The following is a 25,367-nucleotide window of genomic DNA, read 5'->3' on the forward strand; positions in this document are numbered from 1 at the left end:
TGATGCCTGATATCTTCAATGAAAAAAAGGCCAAAGGGTGGGAAGAAGGGGAAAATAAAACAGCTGACAAACTGTACTCCTAAAAAAACAAACAAACAAAAACCACCTCAGCAAAATTAGCATTCTCGCACATGTGGGAGGAGTGTAGGATATAGCACACACACTGTGCCACAGTGTACATTATTTATTATCTGTTTACGTATATGCTGTGTTGCTTTTATTAAAGATTCATCAAAATAAAATGCCCAAAACAGAATCACTATAATTCCCCAAATATAAGATGCACTTGTGTATAAGACCGAGGGGTGATTTTGGGGTCAGATTCTGGATTTTCTGTTACCATGTATGAGATGCACCAACGCTTTGGCAACAATGTCAAAACGATAGCAAAACAGAATAAATCTCATCTGTAGTAAACGCTTCATATTTTCTTGTATTCTTGTCCGTATAAGTTTTTTACGCGTTAAGCGTGTATCAGATTTTCCACATTGTGAGCGGTCAGTTAAGGCCTGTGTAATGTTGAATGCACTCGAAGGAGTTGGTCTTCCTTTTCCTCGTGACGCGATTCGAGTTCATTTTGCCATGAATACCCGATGTTGTACAGCATTCATGTTCCAACAAGTTCATGATTGTGTGTATATGCTAAAAGAGCGCAATTAATAAATGCATCAAAAAGATTACCTTTCTGTGTTGTCTAACCGGTGCACTCATGATTGAATCAGCTAGAGACATTCATACCTTTTTCCTCTCAGTTTTCATAATATTCCTGTGTGTGAACGATGATGGACTCGGAGGAGCCTGTGAACCTTGGTTCATTCTGCTCGCTTCTTTTTTTGATAATAATGCCATAACAACGTCAGCTAACACAAGCTACTGTTAGCTGCAACATGCAATTGATGCTAACAGCCAACTGACGCCCCGCTCCTATAGTTCGACCCATCACGGTAATTATATAAGTATAAGTATATAAGTAAAATATTATATAAGTAAGAATACGGCTGATTATAAAAATGCACATCTGTGCATCAAAACTCAGCCTCTGTGGCTGACGGATCAATCTTCCTCAAATGGTGTCAAATAAAAAAAAATAAAAAAAAAATAATTTTTAAGTTACCTATAGGACGCAGCCATACTTTTGGTCTTCGTTTTTGGGGGAAAAGTGCATCTTATATTTGGGAAATTATGTTATTTATAAGAGGTAAAGGAGTCACCCCTCCCGCACCACCAGACTCAGGAACAGCTTCATCCACCAGGCCGTGAGACTGCTGAACTCTCTCCCCTTCCCACTCTGAAACTGCCTGAACTAGACCAAGAATCCGGTGAAAGAGTATGCAAGTCATCACGTTGAACTTCACATTTATTTTAGCTCATGTATGGTGTATCATGTAGTATCTGTTGAATAATAAATCAACAACAATCTTAAAGTCAGTAAACTAACATATAAACACTTAATCTATGAATTTACTGTATTTTTACCCGACATTAGCGGGTTAGCAACAACTAACAACTACTAACTATAAAGTGCAACCTCTACACAAGCGAACACATAAACAGAATAAACACTCATCGCTTACTAAACATAGGCAGTAGCGTGCGTTATCAACATAAATGATAATAAACTATAAATATGAGCTTACGTTGTCATTCACTACGTCACCGTAACGAGCCGAATGATGCTCAGAGAACGTAAAACAGGAAACAGAAATGCAACGCGACCCAACAAATTAAAAGCATGTATTTCAAAATAAGATAAAAACTGTCACGAACTATAACGCTTGAAGGATTTTTAACATAGTTATTAACTAATATTACTTCGTTATTTGATTAATACAGTAGCCTACTGATAATGTACTTTTTTGCTTTTTTTTTTTTTTTTTTTACATTTTGCACATTTTTAAATGTTTTTTTTATTTTTAAATATTTTTAATTTTTCCTGGAAAAAACGGTGAAGTACTGAAACCTCGATATCTGCGATATCTGAGAAAGCGAAGTATGAGGGATCACTGTATAACAACTACCTCAAATGCTCACAGCTGGGACAACCAAAATCAGAGTTGTCTTGCTTTGTCTCGTCCTGTTGGATTGTGTTGTCATACTCTGCTACTTATGTCTTGCCTTGGGATACTCTTGCCATACCTGGTTTTCGTTTTTAGTTTTAGTTTAGCAACACTAGGCAAAATAGCCCTAACATACCGCATGTTACTATTGTTAAGAATCTAGTTTTAGGATTGTCTTGTCTTGCACACCTGCACTTTGTTATTGTACATGTAAAACGGAGAGGATAGTGAGAAACACAATTTTGATTCCTTTGTATGTTAAGTACATGTGAAGAACTTTGAGTTGAAAGATAACATTTCAATTGATATGTAATTTTGGCTGTTGTAGTGACAGCTTCCTTGGTAGTCAGGCTGTGAGTGACTCCTTCAGTATCAGTTGGGATTCAGTGCTTGTCAGTTCAGAAAACATCATTGTGGCTCGTCTGGACGGCCGAGGAAGCAGCTTCCAGGGCGAGAGGGTCCTGCATGAGGTCCACCAGCGACTGGGCACTCTTGATGTTGCGGACCAGATCGCAATTGTAAAGTAGGTTTGATTGTTTTCTTTTATAATTAATTAATTAGCTCCAGGTGCAAGTGGAGCTTGATTGCAACGTGATCCTTACTTTTCGGTGTTGGAATTCAATAAACAATCAATCAGATAATTAATTTATGAGAAATAGTAATTGTAATTGCTTGTCAGCTTGAACCAACAAGTGATTAAGTCACATAAATGCAGAAACACTCACTGCTTGTATTGCATTATGTATATTGTAATATTGAAGAAAAACATTGTCATTAAGTTGAGAAAACCTAGCTGTTTATTCTAAAGATAAATACTGTAGTTTCAAAAAGACACACCGAATTTACATAATCTATACTGAAGTATAAAAACATAAACAGTATAAATCTACAGTATACCCTATACAGCAAAAGCAAACAAGAATGTAACAGCTGTGTGGTCAAGACACTAAAAATGTGCCGTGAGAAATACATTTAAAATGGAACGGATTACATGTATAATTACTAGTATTTAAATACTGTTTGCCGATGCTGATTGCCAAACTGAATGACAAAAGGTTAACAAAACAAACAAATTCTGATAATTGCATTATTTTATTTCTTTTCATAACTTAAAGGGACACCGTGTAAGATTTGACAGTTACGGTTTGACAATTAGTTTGATTTCGGACAGCAGGAGGTGCTGCATTTACCATTATTTGTAGCTATAACGAACATGACAGTCTCCGGAGAAGTGCCACCCCCATGCAATATAATTAAATGATAACTAGACCTACGATTATATTTAAAACATACTGTTGGTCGTTAAGAACACATTTATTTGCACGTTTCTGAAATTTATAATCGTTTTACTTATTCCTGTTCAATGAAAAACAGTCTAAATCTTACAATGTCCCTTTAAAACAACTTTACTATATAGTAGGTTTGAAAAGCCAACTTTGCTGCTATTTCCTCAGACACCTTATCAAGCTCCCATATATTGATGGGACTAAAGTTGCTGTTTATGGAAAGGTAATCCACAAGTTGGTGGACAGTGTACCCCCGCATATTTGCAGTTTGGCATTGACATTCTGTTTTTGGAACCTGTTGTCTAAATTCTCATAGAGTACACTCTGTGTTGTTATTCTTTTACCAAAATCCATTATTCATGTTAAAGCTGCAATTGGTGGTGGTTCACTGCAGTAGTTATTTAATTTATTTCTCCATATTATTGCTCCATATAAAATGTTTTTTTTTCCTCCCATATAGGCATATGGGGGCTTTCTTGCATCAATCCTATTACTTTCCTACAGTTCAATTTTCAGCTGTGGTATAGCAGTTGCTCCCATAACAAACTGGAAATTTTATGGTAAGTCCCACGGCACAGCTGCTAATTCATTTACCAAAAGAAGTTTAAAACCGCTTTTCTCATAGTTGAAGCAAATAAGCGTTAGATGTCCTTGTCATGGTAAAAACTCAGGAGAGCCAGAATGAGCACCAAAAGCCAGTTTCAGATCATAGCATTCACATACCAATTTTCTCTCCTTCTACTATTTAAAAAGATTCAATGGCCCCAGTAGTGAAAATAACAGCAAGACCCAAATATAGAAGCTAATCAGGTAGACCCTGGTGGACCGGTTTCAGACCGGGAAAGATACAGCTCTTCAGACCGAGAAGCCCAGTTCCTCGTAGCAGGGGTACGTGGTCGAAAAAGGCAAAATAGTAATTTCTTTAATTATATTCAGCTCTGTTAGCTTCATGCTAATAAACAGATAGAATAGATCAAAGCTGTCCAATCCATCAACATCAACATCAACAAAGTTCAACCAACTAATCACCAACCAACCAAATGGACACCCTCTGACTGCACATGCCAACCAATGACCCCATCATCATGGGGAGATCCTGCAATTTTACTGTATGAACGCACGTCGGTCATGCACAGATTAGCGAGTCAATTTCTACTCCCACAACATCAAACATCGTCACAACGCAACATTCTTATGTCCTTCACACACCCTGATTTGTAATACGAATGAGGGCCAATGCCAGCATTGCTTGTTCTATGCTGCCGTGGCTCACAACGGCACAAACACTCTTTTATAATGCAATACAACCTTTATTCATATAGGACTTACTATGACAATTACGGCCAATTATACCACACGCAAAGTCTAGGAAAATAGCAATAGCAAAAGAGAGAAAAATCAACCCATCAGTTAGACTGTGCTTTGTGTTAGACTTGAGCTCTGCATGATAAAAAGGGACACAAATGTTTAACTTAGATATAGAACGGGTTTATAGAGAATATGATATTTACCAATACTATTAGTTAATTGTATTAGACAATAGACATTGTAAAGTATATTACAATTTAACTGTCTTGAAAGTCACACCCAGCTGTGTAATTTAAACACATAGAAAAAGTTCTCATTAATCGATGCAAAATTGTTGCTTTAAGTGACGCTACGTCAAGAATTCTTGAAGGAACATAAGTTAAATAAACAATGACAATCCTGTTCACAGTACATTCCAAATATGTGTTCTCTTCTATCTCTTTTACAGGGTCTGCTCTCACTGAGAAATATTTTGGGTTTCCACCTAAAGAAGATCTCAAGTACAAGGTTGTACTTTGGAGTAGTTTTTCTTGGAAATGGACTGATGTTGGGCCATTCAGCAATGCTTGAAACACAAAAGCAAAACCCAAATTTATACAAAGCCTATCTAATTTTATCTGGTGTTTTTATTGCTCCCGTCCCTAACCCATATCTCAGAAACTACTTGATAGATCTTAATAAAACTAAATACACTTTATGTTGAAGGTCATACGTTTTATTGGTTAAATTTACAAAAAAAAGTACAAGTACAAATGTTACACGCAAAAACATGAAATGTTTCTACACATGCTGTGAAAATTTGAGGTCATTTCAATGAAAATTGTCAAAATTATTGGCCTATGAAATGGGGTCAAACATTTTGGAACTCCCTGCACACACACATATATATGTATATATATGTATATGTATATATATGTATATATATATATATATATATATATATATATATATATATATATATATATATATATATATATATATATATATATATATACCGTTTTTTTCTGACTATTTTTCCTCATGATTTGAGCCCTGAGGCTTATAGTCCAGTGCGGCTTTTATGCATTTTTTTTCCCCCACTGGTCAAGCAAATGTGTGTATCTGCTCAAGGAGTCAGTTTATGGAACAACTATTAAATAGAACTGCTAAGATGTGAATTAACGGCTGTGCTCAAAAAGAGTTTTGAAATTTATTATTAAAAATATTTTTTTAAAATGTCTACATTGAATTATTAAGATTATTCTGCCCTTCAGAAATGCAGTACCACCTTTTTTGTTTGAGATTTGTACATAGACTTAGAGCACCCTCTTCTGGTTACATTGAAATATTGTTTTTCTCAGTAGACGTGAGTTATCGAATGTGGAAGCACGCAAAGACGACAGGTTAATGTTCGAGGATTGCTGACCCTATTTTGTTTTGCCTTGGGCGAGAATTATCCGTAAGTTCACAAGTTGTCAAAATTGATGCTGTTCACCTGTTTTGTTACTGTCGTTAGAGGCATTGGAAATACGAGTATTTTTTCGTTGTGCAACTTGCTTGTTAGCTCGAGAGGTGCTATGTATCATTAGCTTATTAGCGGTTTTATTTTTTTAGTTTTTCTAGGATAAGACAGTCTGGTTATTTGAAACGTCGTTATCCAGACGTCTAGCTGCTAAAAAACCCGACGCGGAGTGAAGACGGCATAAAGATCTTGTATTAAAGTTTGTGTTTGATATACAGTATACAGTATATATGATTGTAATTATAATATTATGATTGTATATATTATTTAGGTGCAGTGTGTGCAATGTTAATTAAATTCATCTATCAATTAAACAATGGGAGACAGAATCCTGTTAAAGAGAGAATGTTGCAGTTGTAGATGATTTAAAAAAATATATATAAAATTAAAACTTTCATATACCATCTTTTTGCATAAATATCTGATGTTATGACCTGCGGCTTATAGTCCAGTGCGGCTTATCCGTAGCAAAAGATTTTTATTTATTTTATTTTATTTTTGGTCAATTTTAGCTGCTGCGGCTTATATACCGGTGCGGCTTATAGTTTGGAAAATACGGTATACACCGTATTTTCCGGACTATAACATCCTCTCTTTAATAGCATTCTGTCTCCCATTGTTTAATTGATAGATGAATTTAGTGAACATTGCACACAAATGCACATAAATAATATATACAATCATAATATTATAAATACAATCATATATACTGTATACTTTATATCAAATTTCTACGTCACCAACTTTTAACTTATTCAATTTAGGCATTTTTAAAAAATATTTTTAATAATATATTTTGAAACTCTTTTTGAGCACAGCCATTGATTCACATCTTCTCAGTTCTATTTCATAGTTATTGCATGAACTTATTCCTTGAGCAGATACACACATTTGCTTGACCGGTGGGAAAAAACAGCAGATAAGCCGCACTCGACTTTAAGGGTTCAAATCATGAGTTCCGGCTTATAGTCTGAAAAATACGGTGTATCTTTTATGTGTATATATATATATATATATATATATATATATATATATATATATATATATATATATATATATATATATATATATATCTGCATGAAAGCTGCAATCTATGAAAAGTAAGAGGATTCATTTTTATGGAATGATTAATTTTTATAAAATTCACATACCTAATTTCTTTACTTCGTTTGTTCCTAGACTGTAAATCTCACTGTATATCATGAATGGAAATTGAAGTTTGTTTTTTGTTGTCATCTATCAGCAAGCTACACTATTCCTTTTCTCTTTCAGGTTTCAAATCTACTCAATAACATCAAAGGACAAGGTCCTTTGAAATTTCTTATAATCCATGGCACAGCAGATGGTGAGTAAGGCTGCAGGAGCAGCTGTGTCTCAGAAGGGATTGTCCATAAGTTACGTTACATATTGAGCTTCTGTACCCCAAACTGGGAGTTAAGCGGCTTCTTTATTTGTCTCATCAATGAAATATGAATACATTGGTTTACACGTCAAAAACGGAAGAAACTGATTGAGGTTTGTCATGGGTGCGGTTTAATATATCATTGAACCAAATAAATGTTAACACATATACATTGATGCAACATTATCTTAACTGAGTTTCCTCACAAGGGTGGTGGGCATGCTGGAGCCTATCCCAGCTGTCTTCAGGCAGTGGGCGGGGTACACACTGAACTGGTTGCCAGTCAATCGCGAGGCACACAAAGACAGATAACCATTCACACTTACAAACTCATCGAAGGACTAAGGAATTAGGAATTAATTAGGAATATCCAATGCATGTTTTGGGAATGTGAGAGGAAGCCGGAGCACCCAGGAAGACCATGCAAACTCCGCATTTCAAAGTCAGACCTTGAAGCAAACCAACGACCTCTTAACTGTGAGGCGGACGTTCCAGTATTCAATGTTAATACATTTTAAAAGTTGAAGGTGGGTGTATTATTGAGAATGAAAAATGGACTTTGTCATTATTTACATACAATACAGTAGAGCCTGTTTAACTTGTTCTATTGCCACACTCGTGACAAAAAAAAAAAACAACAACACCAGAAGCAGAAAGAAGGGACCCAGTCTTTTTATGAGGGGAAATAAATGGTTTAACGTTGCAATTTGCAGGCAAAATGTGAATTTTTCGCTTCATATAAAGAGTTGCTCTCTCATTGAAGAGCAACAATGCAAAAAGTATCTACCTACTGCATGGGTGCCTATTGTTTTGATCGCGGTCGAACGGTGACCCGCTTCGCTGTTGTTAGTCGCCCACATCACATTACATGAGAAAAAAAAAAAAAAACAACCAAAGAAAAGAACAACCTTGCTTCCGGGAGGACCTTCACAATGAAAGCGTTCATTGTGGCCATTTGTTTCATACATTACTTGATACTATACTACATTTTATTTTGAAGCATTGTCCGGCTTTCTCAAAGTTTTGTCTGCTTGATGAAAATACAGTGGCTTAGACAGGACGCATGGTATCTGGCAAGTAAGCACCATGTCAAATTATCAACACAGAACATTCCCCAAAACATTCATTTAGTTTGGTCTTAGGTGCTGCTTTTTAAATTTGGTACAAGTTAGCCCATTTATTTTTATTTTTATTATATGCTGAGATTTTGAGTAGTAGTTCATCATTTAAAGTGTGAATTTCAGATAATTTTCATTTCTTATTTCCTTAGCTGGGTATAGTCCTAAAAATACTTCTTGCTGGTTATTATTTCATAAATGAAATGTTTAAACATTTTCACTCATCAATCACTACTTAGCATAGTTTCAACCATTTTTCTACTCATATCTAAGTCATGTCAACCTCCATGTAATTATGTTAGTTATAAAATAACTTTTCCTTGTGGTGAGTTGAAAAAAAATCTAGTCACTGCAATACATAGTAAGTTCCATTGACCGAGAATTAGTTATAAATGGTAATTCTTTTGTTTTTGTTTTTCAGCTTCTGTTCATTTCCAACACTCTGCTGAATTGATCAAACTCTTGTCTGCATCTAATTTGAACTACACTCTCCAGGTAACTTGCTTCACTCATTTGACAATGAAAGACTGTTAATGATGTGTTTTTATTCATATTCAATTTGACACCTTATACCAGGGGTCGGCAACCCAAAATGTTGAAAGAGCCATATTGGACCAAAAAAAAACAAAAAACAAATAGCCTATGTCTGGAGCCGCAAAAAAATAAAAGCCTTGTAATGAAGGCTACACGTGCTGTATGTATCTATAATAGCTATATTTGCCTACTATCAAAATTATTAACGACCAATACATAATGAGGCTTCATGATTAAACGTTTATTTTTCCTGCAGTGCATCCTGACACACCACATGACTACTCTGTTGTGCGATATCGCCTCAAGTTTAACTAAATTACAATATTAATGAATTATGTTTCATTGCTTTGATTAAATTAAATAAAGCGGATTTTAGAAGTTTTTATTCACGAGGATTCGAAAAAAAAATGGAACGTGCAAAAGGTGGCCCTTATCTGGGCAATAGAGTGCAATAAAACGTAGCCTGCATCTAAAAAAATAAAACATCAGCCACATACCTGCATAAACGCGCAGTCTGTTCAATATCGATCACATCACTGGCAATTGAGTATGCTGGCGCTGAATTAATGTCCTTGATTTGTTGACCGGTGTTGCCTGCCATTGGTTCTTTCCTTCACTGTCTTGGCGGAGAGAGGCGTGTCTTTTTTTTTTTTTGTATTATCCCGGTTTTGTTGATGAAGTCCTTAAATTGGTGTTCTGATATGTTGATGAATGACTCCATGTAGTCACCAACTGTAAACGGTTAGCCACGTTTTATTATCTCCCGGGTTGCAACGAAACTTGCAGCAGTCGTGGAGTTTGGAGATGCAATCCACTTCTTAAATATATTTTTGCGCTCCTCTAATTTCTGCAGAAGTAATGCAATCGCACTTTTTCTCTCATTGCCAACTGGGTACTCGGCTGTAAATGTAGAACGCCTTCCCTGAAAATGTCGTTCCACGTTGCTATTTTTGTTATTTGACAACTTCTCGCTACAGAGCAAACATTCAGGCAATCCTTCTGCATTGGCAACGAATGCAAATGATTCGGTCCAAGAAATGTTGAATCGTTTGTTCTCCTCAGTTATTTTTCTCTTTTCCCCTTTGGGATCCATGGCTCATGGCCGCCGGTTTGTTTACAATGGCCACTTGCCTAGCATCCCGCCCTGCTAACAGAAACGCGTGTCTCAGGCTATGACGTAATTCTTCGTTGACAGAAATGTTGAAATGTAATATTTATTTTACACATTTTTACAGGATTTGAAAATGTTAAGAATGTTTTTGTCATGTTTGTCCCCCTACAGAAACCACATTCAAACATTCATCTTTTTCCATTTTCAAACATTTTTGAAAAAGCTCCAGGGAGCCACTAGGACCTCGCTAAAGAGCCGCATGCGGCTCGAGAGCCGCGGGTTGCCGAACCCTGCCTTATACTAAATGCGAGAGATTTTGGTTGCCATGGCAAACATCTCAGAACGGCAAATGAAGTACACAGATGTTTAATATTGTGAAAACACCATTTTCATACCGTTGCTGAGTGTAAATGATGTCAAGTTCTGTTCATATCCACTGTTTCAGACCTAACGATATTTATGCATTTTACATTGTCGGTATCCATTGTATACCAAAAGTTTAGTTCATGGTAGTTTTTTATTATGTGTGTGCAATACTCACTTTTAAGAGCATGAGGTTGGAGTGGTTAGCCAATTGAAGAGAAAAAAAAATCGAGTTATGCGACATGACACATTCAGGGATGGAACTGTGTTGTGGCCAGTGGCCTTGTCACACTTTGGTCACCACCATACCCAAGGGAAATGTTTGATATCTGTGACTTTTCCTCACTTTTCACTTGGATGCAGTATTGTTAGCCAACTTGATACTTGGCCACAAGTTAGTTGCTGTATATTAAATGCATATTTTGATATTAAATATATTAAGGCTGGGGGGGGGTAGACCAAGTTTGAGAAGTCGACTTCAAAATCGGTCGACTAAAATTATTTGCCTTAAAGCGCCGCGTGAACCGCCTCCGTGGCAAAAAAAGCAATATTCAGTGGACCTGGTGTCACGTTCTGTTGGTTTTGTAAGGTTTTTTTGGTTAGGTGTTGACTTACCGGTTTCTATTCATTTCTGGTTTGGGTTCTCGTTCTATGTTCCTGTTTTGATTCCCTCATGTCTGTCTTTATTAGTGTGATAAGTTCCACCTGTCGTCTGTGCGTATCTGCTCCAATCAGCTTCCCCTGCCTTTTGTTCCTGTCCAGCTGTTTCGTGTATTTACTTCCCAGTTTCTTTGAGTCAGTTGTGGGGTCATTGTCTATTGCGTTTGTATATTTCTATCCATGAGTTCCTCTGCCTCCCTGTTGCTGTCTCCCTGTCTTTGTCCCGTGAGTTTGGTTTCACTATCGAGTTTTGTTTGATGCTTTGCACAGTTTTGTACAATGGGTCCTGCCTTGGTTCAGTATTAAATCTTCATTTTTGAAACACTCTACCTCCCAGCTCTCTGTATTTCGTGACAAAATGTTCTACTTCATTTTGTGTAATAGCAAAGTATTTGTGACTGTGTAGCATTCCTTGCATTCATTGGCTCATCAATGAGTCCTGGCAACAGTAACAAAGGTTGAACATATAGTATTTCAACTGCCTATTGGTCACAGACCTCCACGCTCACAAGTGCATAATTTCATATGCCCTGTATGAGGCGGTGTTCGCGATTTTTTTGCCTTGTCACCCTGCTTCCATAAGAATTGAATTAAGAGCGACTGATGTGGCCTCCCGTGGGTTGAGCCCATTGAGGGCAGTTCAAGCAGAAAATATGCCCAGTCTGCTTATCAAGGAGAAGAAGCAGCAGAAAAAGAAGACTAAGAGGAAATTATTGACGTCGTTGTAGCTAAAAGGAAGCTCCATTCTTAAGTTTACTTGTGTAACATTAATGAAGCATTGTAAGCGACTTTAAAAACATAACTAAATCTGTAATGTACAAGTAACATTATAAAGGTTTCACAGGATATTTTCTGAAGCTTTTATAAGTCAATAAACCCGCATCAGCTATTTGAACTTGTGATGATGTCAAAGCTTTAAAAAATTAATAATTTAAAATAAATCTCCATGAAATTTTATGAAGTCAAAATTACAAATTGCAGTTTAATATAAGAAGAACATCTACTTATTTCTTTACTCTTAATTGAGTATGAATGAAATAAAATAACACAAACATATTAGAAATGAAACAATAAATAAAGAAAAGGCTTGCACTCATCAAAACAAACGGTGGACACAATTGAGCATTCTTTTCAACACCCCCCAATTTTTCTTGACCTCTTCATGCTCAGGCTTTCTCTTGGCGCAGAGATGTACAGTGTACCCACTTGGGTGTTTCCAAAAGTTTTACCAAAAGGGAATTTAAAATGATTTGTCCACAAAGTTTTATATAGTTCACCAAGATTGTATGCTAAATTGTATGCTAAATTACAAATCGCAGTTTAAAATAAGAAAAGCATCAATAATTGAATATGAACAAAATAAAATTATAAAAACTCACTAAATATAAACAAAGTAATAAACTTGCACTCACCTAAACGGCTGTCTCCTAAAGCACTTAATTCACCACAAAATCCATTCTTCTTTCTTACCTCAAGAAAACTTCAATGACTTGCTTTTACAGTTTGTCTGTGTGTTTCAATTCTAACTATAAATCCTTTTCTATTGTATCTTTAAATTTGCTTTAAAAAAAGGTAGCGAATGACTACTCTACAGAAACACAGGACACAAGGATTGTCACAGCCAAATAGCCAAGCTTGGTTGACCTGCATAACGCTGCCTCCCATGCTGCGGATCCAATCACAGAACACATACATGTCACATTTAACATGAGGCTTTCTAGCTGGCCTTAGTTTCACCGCCTCGTGATAAGTTATTGCAACTGTCTATTAACTCTATGCGCTAGTTCACTTATAGCGCACAAATGTCTCGCAGCTGTTGACTGTGAAGGCCTTGGGCAGATTTCATATAGCCTGGCGACACAAGTTAGCTGAACTCTGATTAGATAAATACTCTAAACTAAAACTAAAAGACTGGAATGAGCGTAACCAAATGGATATAAAATGACACAAACATAACAGAGTATGGAGAGTAATTATATACACAGTGGACCCCCGCTTTATGAAATTAATCCGGGGTTGGGATCATGAGGCAAAATCGTCATATGGTGGGCAAGATGAACCTACGGTAATTAGCTAATGCCTGTAAAACACCAAATGGATATAAAATGACACAAACATAACAGAGTATGGAGAGTAATTATATACATAGTGGACCCCCGCTTTATGAAATTAATCCGGGGTTGGAATCATGAGGCAAAATCGTCATATGGTGGGCAAGATGAACCTACGGTACTTAGCTAATGCCTGTAAAACACCAGATAAAAACATCAAATTGTGTATACATATTAAAAATTGGTGACAAAATAGTGTAGTGCTACGTTTATATAATTTACATCTACAGTGTTCATTTTACCTCTGAAAACTGTCCCAGAGACTCGCAATACTAAAAAACTATGCGTCCTGACAGATAGCTAATGTGTTTAGAACTCCTGGTAAAAACATCAAAATTGTATACACATACACGTTAAAAATTGGTACCAAAATAGTATATTAAGTGCTACGTATATATAATATTTCTGTATACAATCAGAAAACATCATAAATAAAAAATTCAGAAGGGTTTATTTACCGTGGAGTGGCGCTTGTTATGCCCATATCCCCCAGCAAGGGTGACCTAGGCTTGGCTAGCTTCATATTTCTTGATCATCTCCAGCTTCGTTTCCAAATAAATCATCTTCTTACTTCTTTCTTTAACATCACTAGCAGTCTTGGGACCCATGGCTAACCCATTCAAGTTTGAATTAAGCAGTAAAATGCGCTATGAATACGGTTTTGTACCCATTCACGATAGAACAAAGCTTTACCACTCAGTGAGGCTGACCAGTAGCAGACCAACATCTCCGTGAGGAGACGCCGACCAATAGCAGACCAGCATTGGAGTGACGCATTGAATGGAGGCATTGACGGCAACAGAAAATAAGTGCAATTACCTAAAAACGTCTGCAGATGGAGACAAAACAACACAAATACAGTCAACCTCCTAGGGTCATGACAGTTGTTTTTTTTTTGCAAAGCAGTCGCAAAGCAGGGAAAATACCTTAAAGATGGGATGAAAAAACTCAGTATTCCACATCGCAACATGTAACCCGGGGTCCACTATATATATATATATATATATATATATATATATATATATATATATATATATATATATATATATATATATATATATATATATATATATATATATACACACACACACACACATATAACTAATATGCTGGCTTTGACGGGCCACCACTGGTTTATTCTGAGTGGCTGTAAGCAAGTGAATCAGTGCACTGAGATGGAAGTAGACTAGTAAAGCAAAGGCAGCAAAAATTTTCTGACTTAAGTCCTGTTGACACAGGGTGGATGCTACCTTCCAATCATGTCACTTCTCATTGAACTGATATTGTGACTGTCAAGATTTTGTACTCATTTGTGAGTTAATTGGAGACTGATAACATAATAAAACAAAACAAACATGTATCCAGGTAATTGAACTGTCAAGCTTGTAAGTTTAAGGAATGACTCAGTGTAGTTCTTATATTCTACTTAATTTTTTGCTTTTAAGTCAGTGTAAAAGCAAAAAATGCCTACGTGAACAACGTGTTATATATTAACTATGTATGTGGGAGCAATAGATGACATTTTTTTTTTTGCCTTTGGCATACTGTATGACCTTGAAGCTTTTACTTGTGAACAATCCAATGACCCTACACACCAAACGAGTGTGTCTGTACTGATTCATGACTTTGATAGAGTGAAAAGCTAGTGATGCAGAAGAACAAATGACTCAGGCGCACAGGCCAGATTTAAAAAAAAAGAAATCAAAGATGAACAAGCATGATTGCACAAGTGTAGAATAGCTTCTTTTCATCCCTCATAATCACACTTGACTGCTTCTGATGACGCACTCAAACTACTTTACAGAGGTTAAAGAACAGGGTGGATAAAAAAAGGATCTCTGCATAGTGAGTTCCCATAAGTTGCACACCTGCCAGACCTGAAATGATCAAGAAAAAACAAACTGATGTAGAAAACTAAGCCTTTACTATTTACGTTTTACTTACAAGGATAGTCCACTTATATTTTAAGAGTAGTGTAGTCATGAAGTGTTTGGGAAGATTGATAGTAAATCAACCTACATCAGAGGTCACTATCTATCTTGACCCTTTAAAATTTGCATTTACAATGTAGACCTGGGCGCAGTACAGAGGTTGCTGTTGTCAGCATCAGTCACCTTATAAGCAAACACTTACATATGCATGTGTATGTGGGTACCAGCATTTTTTAAAAATGAAAAATATTTATACTTTACATATTAAGACAAATATTACTGTAGTACACATATTATTTGCCTAAATCTTCAATTATTAAACGTTATAGAGTAACTGCTCTGTTATCCTTTCCCATCCCTTTGGCTGTAGTTTCACAGAGAGATGTGGTTATATTAGCAGCGCCCGGAATTCTAATTAGAGTGAAGCCAGTAGCTTCCTGTAGGAGTTGGGGCAGAAGTTAATAACAACTGCTGCCCTCATTGGTCGATGGTCGTGCTGAGAGCTAATCACCTGTCTTGTAGGAGATATTTTCTTATTTATGATGTTTTCTGATTGTATACATATATATTATATATACATTATATTATAAATGATATATATGCAGCACTTACTATACTATTTTGGTCCCAATTTTTATTATGTATGTACAATTTTGATGTTTTTACCTGGGGTTCTAAACGCATTAGCTATCTACCCTAGCTATCTATCTAGGGTAGCCTAGGCTAGGCTAGCTTCGTATTTCTTGATTATCTCCAGCTTCGTTTTTATATAAATCATCTTCTTACTTCTCTCTTTAACATCACTAGCAATCTTGGGACCTATGGTTAACCCTTTCAACTTTGAATTAAACAGTAAAATGCACTATAAATATGGTTTTGAAACCACTCGCGATAGAACAAAGCTTTACTATTCCAGCATTTTGGAAGGAGTGAGACCGACCAATAGCAGACCAGCATTGTAGTGACATGTTGCATGGATGCATTGACGGCAACACAACAGCAAATAAGTGCAATTACCTAAAAACGCCAGCAAATCGAAACAAAACAACACAAATACAGCCAACTCCCTAGAGTCATGACAGATGTATTTCTTGCAAAGCTGAAAAAATACCGTTAAGAGGGGACGAAAAAACTCAACATGAAAAAAAAGAGAGAGCTGCTGGAGTTTGTTTATTTTGCAATGCGTAATGATGGAAATTTTCTCCAATTGTTTTTACCCAGATTTTTCCAGATGAAGGACACAATATTATGTCTGTGAAGAGCCAGCAGTACATGCTAAAGTCGGTGATCACCTTCATTAAAAACTGCTTTGAGGAGAAAAGGGTTGTCGACCAGCAGAAATCCAAAGATGATGAGTAAGATGGCAAACAACCTGCAGGCAAACTGTTCGTTGTACACAGGCAAAGATTGCAGCACCTGCCAGCAAGAGCCTGAACAATACCTTTTCACTCATGCTTGAAGGGCTGACATCTTCAAAAACATCCTCAAAATATTTGTGAAAATATACAGCCAAATAGAACACACCACTATTTTTGCTCATGTTTCTTATTGCTGTTTTTTTTCCGCTAACCTGCTTGTTTGTCAGCATGTTTTGTCTGCTCAAGTCTTTAACAAATGAAAGGAATATGCTTGAAATGAAACTACATAGTCAAGGGCAGTGCTTCTCAACTATATTTTGCAATCCCCCAAGGAAAAAGAAAACCTTTTGCACCCCCTCACACTCATCGCGCTGAATTTAAATACAATTATTACCTATAAAAATTGTATCACTTGCCTCAACCTTTATCATTTTTAACCTTAACCAAACAAAAAGCAATATGAATTAACTTTCAATTGTTAGCTACTTTTTACAGCATTTATATAAGTTAAAGGTTAGTCTAATACAGAAAATAAATACTGTATTTTCCGCACTATGTGGCGCACCTTCAAAGAATGGCCTTTTTATAAGGCACATGGAATCAAAGTTACATGGAGTAAAAGCTAGAGTAGTGGCTGGGGCTGCATTTGCATTCTGATATGTATCCACTAGATGGAAATGTGCTAAAGGGAATACTAACACAATGATCAGACGAGTCACCCAAACTTTATCAGTAGAATACCGTGGGCCCCCGTGTTACGAGATTAATCTGTTCTGCGGTTGGGTTTGTAAGGTGAATTCGCCACATGGCGGGCAATCCAAACCTATGTTAAACAGCTAATGCGTTTAGAACCACAAGTAAAAACATCACAATTGTATATACCTATTCAAAATTGGTCCCTAAATAGTATAGTAAGTGCTACGTATGTATAATACACATGTATACAATCAGAAATCGTCATAAATAAAAAAAAATATATAGAAAGAATTTATTTACCTTCTAGTGGCGCTTGTTATAGCCATATTCCCTAGTAAGGGTAGCCTAGGCTAGGCTAGTTCCGTATTTCTTGATTATCTCCAGCTTCGTTTCCAAATAAATCATCTTCTTAGCAATCTTGGGACTGGTGGCTAACCCATTCAAGTTTGAATTAAGCAGTAAAATGCACTATAAATACGGTTTTGTACCCTTTCCCAATAGAACAAAGCTTTACCATTCCGCCATTTTGAAATGAGTGAGGCCGACCAATAGCAGACCAGCATCTTTGTGAGGAGAACAGCATTGTAGTGACACGTTGCATGGAAGCAGTTTGACGGGCAACAGAAAATAAGTGCAATTACCTAAAAACGCCTGCAGATGCAGACAAAACAACACAAATACAGCCAACCTCCTAAGGTCATGACAGTTGTATTTGTAGCAACGCCGGAAAAAATACCGTTAAGAGGGGATGAAAAAACTCAGTATTCCACATTGCAACATGAAAAAAACATAAGCCAGGGACGCTGTAACCCGGGGGTCCACTGTATAAGCATTCAGACATCTCTGTTCCCTTCAAAAATGAATAAACAACCTTTTTATTTTTTTCCCAGAAATAATGTCAGTGAGGTGGTGTTTTCATAACACAAATGTAAGGCTTTTAGGTGCGCATGGAATCAAAACTACATTCTGTTATGTGTCCACTAGATGCAGCTGCACTCAAGGAAATGTTGACTCAACAATCAGATAAGCCAGCAGTTTATGTAGTCAGCACATGATATGATCGATATATAAGGCGCGCTGGATTATAAAGCGCACCGTCAGTTTTTAAAAAACTTTAAGACTTTTAGGTGTTGAAAATACGGTAACTAAGTGCATAAAAATGCCTGGGGAAAAAAAAAGATGTCAATCCTCGTTTTATTGCAATTACACTTCACATGGCTAAACCAGATACTTTTTCCTGGGGTCACCCCTCCCTGGCATCGCCTTGCACCCCCTCAGAGGGGCCCGTCCCACTATTTGAGAAGGACTGGTCAAGGGGAAGTAAATAGTCAAGGGAACAATATTATGACAATACTTTTATAATACTACAACAATAAAGTATATCCCTAGAAAAATGAAATTTAGAGAGTAATGTTGGTGATGGTTGATTGGTTAATACCCCCCCCCCCCAAAAAAAAAACAAACAAACAAAAAAAACAAACAAAATACAGTTCCCCACTTGGGTAAACAGCCATACTTGGTGTATTAGTATAAAGATTACAAATTGTAACATTTACAGACTAAACATAGATTCCATCAAACATATATCAAGTGCAAGAAAAACAAAACAAAGCAAAAAATAATAAAGATTAGTAACTACTCTTTTATAATGATAAAAAATGAGGGGATAATTTTACTTGCAAAATGGTATACAGTAATATCTTGTTTTTTGCAGTTAACTACCCCACGATAAGTGAAAAACTACCCCATGATAAGTGAAAAACCGTAAAGTAGCTTTACCCCCCCCCCCCCCCCTCACGGATTTCTCATGCACGTGTATGTGGGTACCTGAATTTTTTTAAATGTGAAAAGTACCTACAGTACACTTTACATTTTTAAGACACATATTACTGTACTTTTATCCCTTCCCATCCCATCCCTTTGGCTGTAGTCTCACGGAGAGCCGCAGTTATATCGGAAGTCTAATTAAAGTGTAGCCTGTAGCTGACCAAACATGATAACACTCAGAGTTTACACTTGAAATTCCAACTTATTATGAAAAGAATGCAATTGTACAATGCTACAATGCAGCACTGCTCTCTCCTCCTTTTCCTTCATGTCAACCTGAACCTGTGTGTGTGAGATGGTCAATCCTCCTTGACACCTGATTGCCTCCCGGCACGAGTTGTTTGGTCAGCTACAAGATTCACTTTAATTAGACTTCGGGGCGCTGCTAATATAACTGCGGGTCTTCGTGAGACTGTGATGGGAAGGGAAGATGTAACAGTACAGTTACTGTATAAGGTTTAGAAATTTCAGATTTAACTAAATGTGTGTACTGCAGTAGTTGAACACCCGAGGAGTGCCCTTGGCAAGTGCATTTATAGTCAACTCGTCTGTCTGGCATGCAAGAAACCTTCACGGTATGTCCCTCTGCAATATAGCCTGTTTTTTTTTTTTTTTTTTTTTTTTTTTAAATCTGTGATGCACTGAAGGCGCAATAGGGGAGGCGCGAAGTAGCAAGGGATCACTTTATTGGTGTTGATGACCTCCGGGTTCCCTAATAGTCATGTACAAAAGACCCGAGGAAGTTCCTGAAAATATGTTATTTTGTCAATCTAATATAAACTAATAAATGCGTTAAACCAATACGTCTCAAAATGTTTTTCCATTTTTATAACTTTCTTGCAACTTTTATTTTCTCCATACTAAGCTATACACGCAATACTGACAAAGGTTAGAGTATCAACCAAATTTCTGAATCATTTATCTTGTTTGATTAGTTAAAGTAAACACCACTGGTTAGGTGTGTATAATACTGATTCAATACACTTTAATATTTGTTCATTTTTTTATTATCTCTTTAAACCCATTTCTAGAGGACAATCACAACAACCCCAACATTACAACCCAATCCTCTCCCTTTTTTTTAAATGACAAGAAAAAAAGACCAAGCATTACAAAATTCATTGTAAGAAGTACGTTTTTGTCGAGATAAAACATAATAGCAACATAACCATACGATACATCCAAGTAAAATCAATTAATTCCGTTAGACTCATCTTTCTACGAGACATCTCAAAAATATATTTATGTACACACTTTGCTGTCTTGTACGGTACAAAATGTGGTCAAATCAGACACATTCTCTGTAGACATGCAAACACCTTAATGGTACTCTTTTATTATCATACATTTTCAACAATTGAATTTTGGAGAATATTCAGAAAAAGAATATGCACCACTTTTTAGATTTAATTGCCTGCATTGGTTGGCAATAACATATCATATTCTGGAATAAATACTGTATGATAGGGCTGCACAATTATGTCCAAAATAATAATCGTGATTATTTTGGTCAAAATTGAAATCGTGATTATTAATCACAAATATTCATCATGTTTGGTCAAACATCTCTAGTCATTGCCCTTTTTTAAAACAAGCAGTACACAACGCTTCAAGGCTTGATACTTATACATATAATTTATACAAATAATAATCATGAACTAAAATAAATAAGTAAATTACAACTAAAACAAATTCACCCAAGACATGGCAAAAACTTGACATACTGGGCAACGCAGCTAACTTCTTTGCTCAGTGCAAACCAATGAAAAAAATGAAGCCTACTTACAACCAAGCACATTATTTATTACAAATCTTAATCAATTAGAATTTCAAACCAAACGTATTCCAATTTTTCAATCGACAGCTTGCACTTTACAGTACATATTAGGAATCGGGTGAGAAACTCAACGCCATTTCACACTGGTAAATAATATAATAGGATGAGAAAAGCAGAGGCGTTGGGAAACGGATTCTAATGGATATTAAGGTGAAATTTAAAGTTGAGATGTCGGTAGCGAGCCATGAAGCCAACGTCAGCGTTCTTATAGCATTCCACTCTTTCAGTTGAGGCTGTTACTAAACTTGATTTATGCTTGACACGTGAATGCGAATCTCGCTGGCACGCATTTTGCAGAACTTAATGCTCCATGCGGCTTTCCCTCCATAGTCGACCGCTGCAGGATTTGCTCGCTTGCTATTTTTTAAGCTTAATGAAGGCTTAACCTGGCCTTTGCCCTCTGGTGGTAAAATGACAAAGTGTTTGATTTGACATGTATGATAGCCGGCTTTTTAAATGTTAATATCACAGAGGATCAGCTTAGTTAATCGTTGCAGCCAATATGATTGTAATAGTGATTAAAATTCGATTAATTGTGCAGCCCTATCGTATGACCTATTGTGTAATTATTACCTTCATGGAGAAACTTAATTGAGACCATTTAGCATACTGAGAGTTTTATCTTTCAGATCCTAAATTTTGTGTATTTCTCAAACACCTGAGTTGACATCGGTTCACGTGACACTGCTAAACTACAACTCTCTACAATATATATTACAGTATGTTAAAGCGCATAAGGCATTGTACATGTCTACACAAAACCCCTGTTACGATAAACATGACATAGAGAAAATGTTTTTATGTAGGGGGGGGGGGGGGGGGGCAGTGGTGGAGGAATGCAGTAGGAATTGCACTTAATCAGGATCGGAGTGGTGAGGGAGCATTTCTTGTGCATGAATAAATAGCCTCTTCTCATGAGAAATCATTAAAATGTCTGACAAGAAGTTCTGTACACCATTCAGTGGTGAAGTATTCTGTGGCAGTTTTTTATTTTTCTTGTTTAACCCCTGGGTGGCTGAGGATTTTTCACTAACCTGGCCTTATTATTATCCAACTTGGGCTGACTTTGAAAGGGTCATAACATAGTCAAATATAAATATATTTTTTTACTTTCAACCCCTCAACTTGTTTAGTGGCATCAGTCCTAAATATGTGTGTGTATATATATATATATATATATATATATATATATATATATATATATATATATATATATATATATATATACACAGTGGGCCCCCGTGTTACAAACTTAATCCGTTCAGCGGCTATGCTCGTAACTCCAATAGCTCGTATGACGGGCAATCCAAACCTATGTTATTTAGTGAATGGGTGCAACACGTGCAAAAACCTTAGGTAAAAACAGAACGACTCTATACACATATTAAAAATTAGTTACATAATCTACTGTACAGTTTAGATTAGTTACAAATTAAATGACATAAATATACAAAGGAAATATGACATTTACCTTTGGGGCGATGTGACTTGAGCTGGGTGGAGGCGGAGGGGAGCAGAGAACAACCCGCAGAATTTATTGATTTATTTTCTTAAACGAGAACATATCACCGGCAATTTCCTTCTCTTTAATCCATAATAGAAGAAGCCTCTCCATTTTGTTGTCGACTGAGGTCCGTCCCCCGGCAAGGAAAGTCTTGCCCTTAGAAGATTGCTGAGCGGTTACGGCCATACTCACGAGCAAGGTTAACTATGCGTGCGCCCTCCTTTGTATTTTTTTTTTATTATCTCCTGCTTGGTTTCTATTGTCATCATCCTCTTACTTCTTCCTTTACCGCCACTTGCAATTTTAGAGGCCATGTCTAATAGATAAAGTTTGCAAAGTCTTCACAACATTCCTTCCTTCCGTTTTTCACTCCTTTTCTCTCCTTCCTTCAATCCTGACCAGCTGTGCCATCAAGCTAGATGAAGGCGTTCGGCCAATAGCATATCTGCATTTCTGTGATTGACGTGACGCCGGCCAAAAGCATATCCTCATCTCCGAGACTGAGACCGGGACTGTGAACTTAATCGACCAATAGTGTATCGGCATCTCCGTGACTGACACTGTGACTGACACCGTGACTGAGACAGTGACTGTGACATTGTAGGAGCAATAGCATATCAGCGTTACCATGACATGCGGGAGCAGTTGATTTTATTGACGCAGCGATGCGAAAAAAAATAGCATGGACACATTGACCGGCATGTTGGATTGTTCGTAAGATGAAAGGTTTGTGCGTAAGGGGGGGACAAAAACGCCGCGGTTCACGTTCGTAATATGAAATGTTCGTATACGAGGGAGTTCGTAAACCGGGGGCCCACTGTATATATATATATATATATATATATATATATCTATATATATATATATATATATATATATATATATATATATCCAACCCTGATTCGTTTCGACGAATTCGAAAAATATGCAGATACAATGTTATGCATTCCATGAAAAAAAAAAAAAAAAAAAAACGCTTCCCTGCAGTGAAATAAAAGGTTTTCCATTACATTTAGTTCTTGGATCCAAGCCTTTTGTCAACTACAAGTACCACAATGCATAGCAAGAACTTATGGGAGCATTATGGGAGAATTATGGGAGCCAGGCTAAGCCTTTCAATGAATTAATTGAAAGGGGTTTGGGGGTCTCAACAAAAAATTCTATAGCATCCTATTTGCGAGTTGCCGTTGAAAGGATTCATGCGAGGGAAATGCGTCATAAAACATGAATATGTCCAAAATTAACAATATTTCCAATTTTTAATGGGAGTAAATGAGCCCGACATGGGCTAAATTTGACATGTGCGGTGTGTACCTCCCGACCTCCCGTTTGCAGACATTTAGAAGGGACGGCAGGATGGTATATTGAAAGTTGACATGTTTTAACAAGCTATGCAATATTTTAGCCTCTTAGTGTTTTTTTTTTGTATGCCTTTCCTTTGATATCACACCTCAAAAATGTCTAAAAGCCCAAGTTGGGTCAACATTTCCCCCAGGGGTTAATTAAAACACTGCAGCTATTTAACAATATCATGAAGGACGTTGCAGTTTTAATAATTCTGTTAGTTCTGTGATTGTATTATCACTACTCATACATTTTACATGTGCATTGCTTCAAGTTTTTAGCGCATCAATGTAACAAGTGTATTCACATTTTAATTCTTGGCCAGAAAACAAAACAGTTTAAACTTTTGCCATAGATTCTAGTCAGTGTTGACACACCAAATCAAAAACAAAGTCAGATTTGAAAAAAATGTTTTCCACTCAATTCTTACCACAAAAAAGACCACGATAAAGGAAATGAAATGGAACCATGCGCTGTACTAATCGTGAATGACCACAAGCATGACAAAAGATTCCTCAGAAGATGAGGACAGTGTTCAGTGTGCTTTGACAATAATTGCAGTGGAACAAAATTATTCAAGAGGCCATTTCCTACCTCAAGTCCCCGCAGTAAAAAGTGTCACTGTCATTATAGGTGTCTTTATAACACATGTGCACTCACACACACTCAAAACAAGTGCGTGAGCAGATCTAGAATATACTGTCCATGTCCATCTAAAATGTGGTCCAAATGCAAAAAGACCTTCTGCTTACTCCTCCTCCTCTTCATCATCAATCAGTGGGAGTAACTCCTCCTTCAAGCACTCTCTGTAGAAGCTAGTCAGAGTGGCGTACAGGTGCTGGTTGCTTTGATGAGACAGGAAATGGCCTTCGTCTGGGTAGAGCTAGGGCGAAGAAGCACACATGTCTTACAATATGAATCATGTTGGGTGTTAGGTCTAAAGCACCCATTAACCGTTCGGTCCATCCTTCTGGTATTAACACTGCTATGAAATGTAGTTGACAAACACATTTGTCACCTGACCACTATTTGCTCAGCACCGTACAGCGCACAGATAGTCCAAGGAGGCATAAACCAGAGCCACATGGCAGACAATAAACCCCACTCATCGCAAAACACAGTAAAGCAGACCGACAAACATCACAAACCGTATGTCTCTGTGTACAAGTCGAGTTTTTTTTCCCCCCACATTTTCAACCCCCATATACCTGCATAACTCAAAACCAAAAAAATGTTTTCCACATGTCTGTGTTAACATTTATTCGAATGCGAAATAAGTAATATCATGTCGTTTACAAGGCTTAAAACAATTATATATACCTCTATTTTAAAGTAGTATGCATCCATTTTTGCGTTTTTGCACTTTCGTCAAGCACAGCCTTATGGCCTCTTTGTTGTCAAGAGCGAGGCTTCATGGAT

At 36.8% G+C, this 25,367-nt stretch overlaps 2 protein-coding genes across 3 annotated transcripts in view; one reads left to right on the forward strand and one right to left on the reverse strand.

The window, feature by feature from the left end:
- The window catches only part of LOC148423212 (inactive dipeptidyl peptidase 10-like), a 69,578-nt gene extending 49,536 nt beyond the window's left edge, over nucleotides 1–20,042 (forward strand). Inside the window, exons 20-26 of the mRNA XM_088414357.1 lie at nucleotides 2,386–2,580; nucleotides 3,512–3,566; nucleotides 3,804–3,903; nucleotides 5,100–5,158; nucleotides 7,425–7,497; nucleotides 9,094–9,167; nucleotides 16,604–20,042. Of these exons, the coding sequence (XP_088270483.1) occupies nucleotides 2,386–2,580; nucleotides 3,512–3,566; nucleotides 3,804–3,903; nucleotides 5,100–5,158; nucleotides 7,425–7,497; nucleotides 9,094–9,167; nucleotides 16,604–16,741 (694 nt within the window). The 3' untranslated portion in view covers nucleotides 16,742–20,042. The remainder of the gene's footprint in view (nucleotides 1–2,385; nucleotides 2,581–3,511; nucleotides 3,567–3,803; nucleotides 3,904–5,099; nucleotides 5,159–7,424; nucleotides 7,498–9,093; nucleotides 9,168–16,603) is intronic.
- A 205-nt stretch (nucleotides 20,043–20,247) lies between these two features.
- The window catches only part of LOC148423214 (inactive dipeptidyl peptidase 10-like), a 91,309-nt gene continuing 86,189 nt past the window's right edge, over nucleotides 20,248–25,367 (reverse strand). For both annotated transcript variants that reach the window (XM_088414355.1, XM_088414356.1), the window contains one exon: nucleotides 20,248–24,831. In XM_088414355.1, the coding sequence (XP_088270481.1) occupies nucleotides 24,697–24,831 (135 nt within the window). In that variant the 3' untranslated portion in view covers nucleotides 20,248–24,696. The remainder of the gene's footprint in view (nucleotides 24,832–25,367) is intronic.

The sequence above is a fragment of the Hippichthys cyanospilos genome, chromosome 5 (genome assembly GCF_059441005.1).
Source record: "Hippichthys cyanospilos isolate Australia breed blue-spotted pipefish chromosome 5, RoL_Hcya_1.0, whole genome shotgun sequence".
Classification (NCBI taxonomy): Eukaryota; Metazoa; Chordata; class Actinopteri; order Syngnathiformes; family Syngnathidae; genus Hippichthys; species Hippichthys cyanospilos.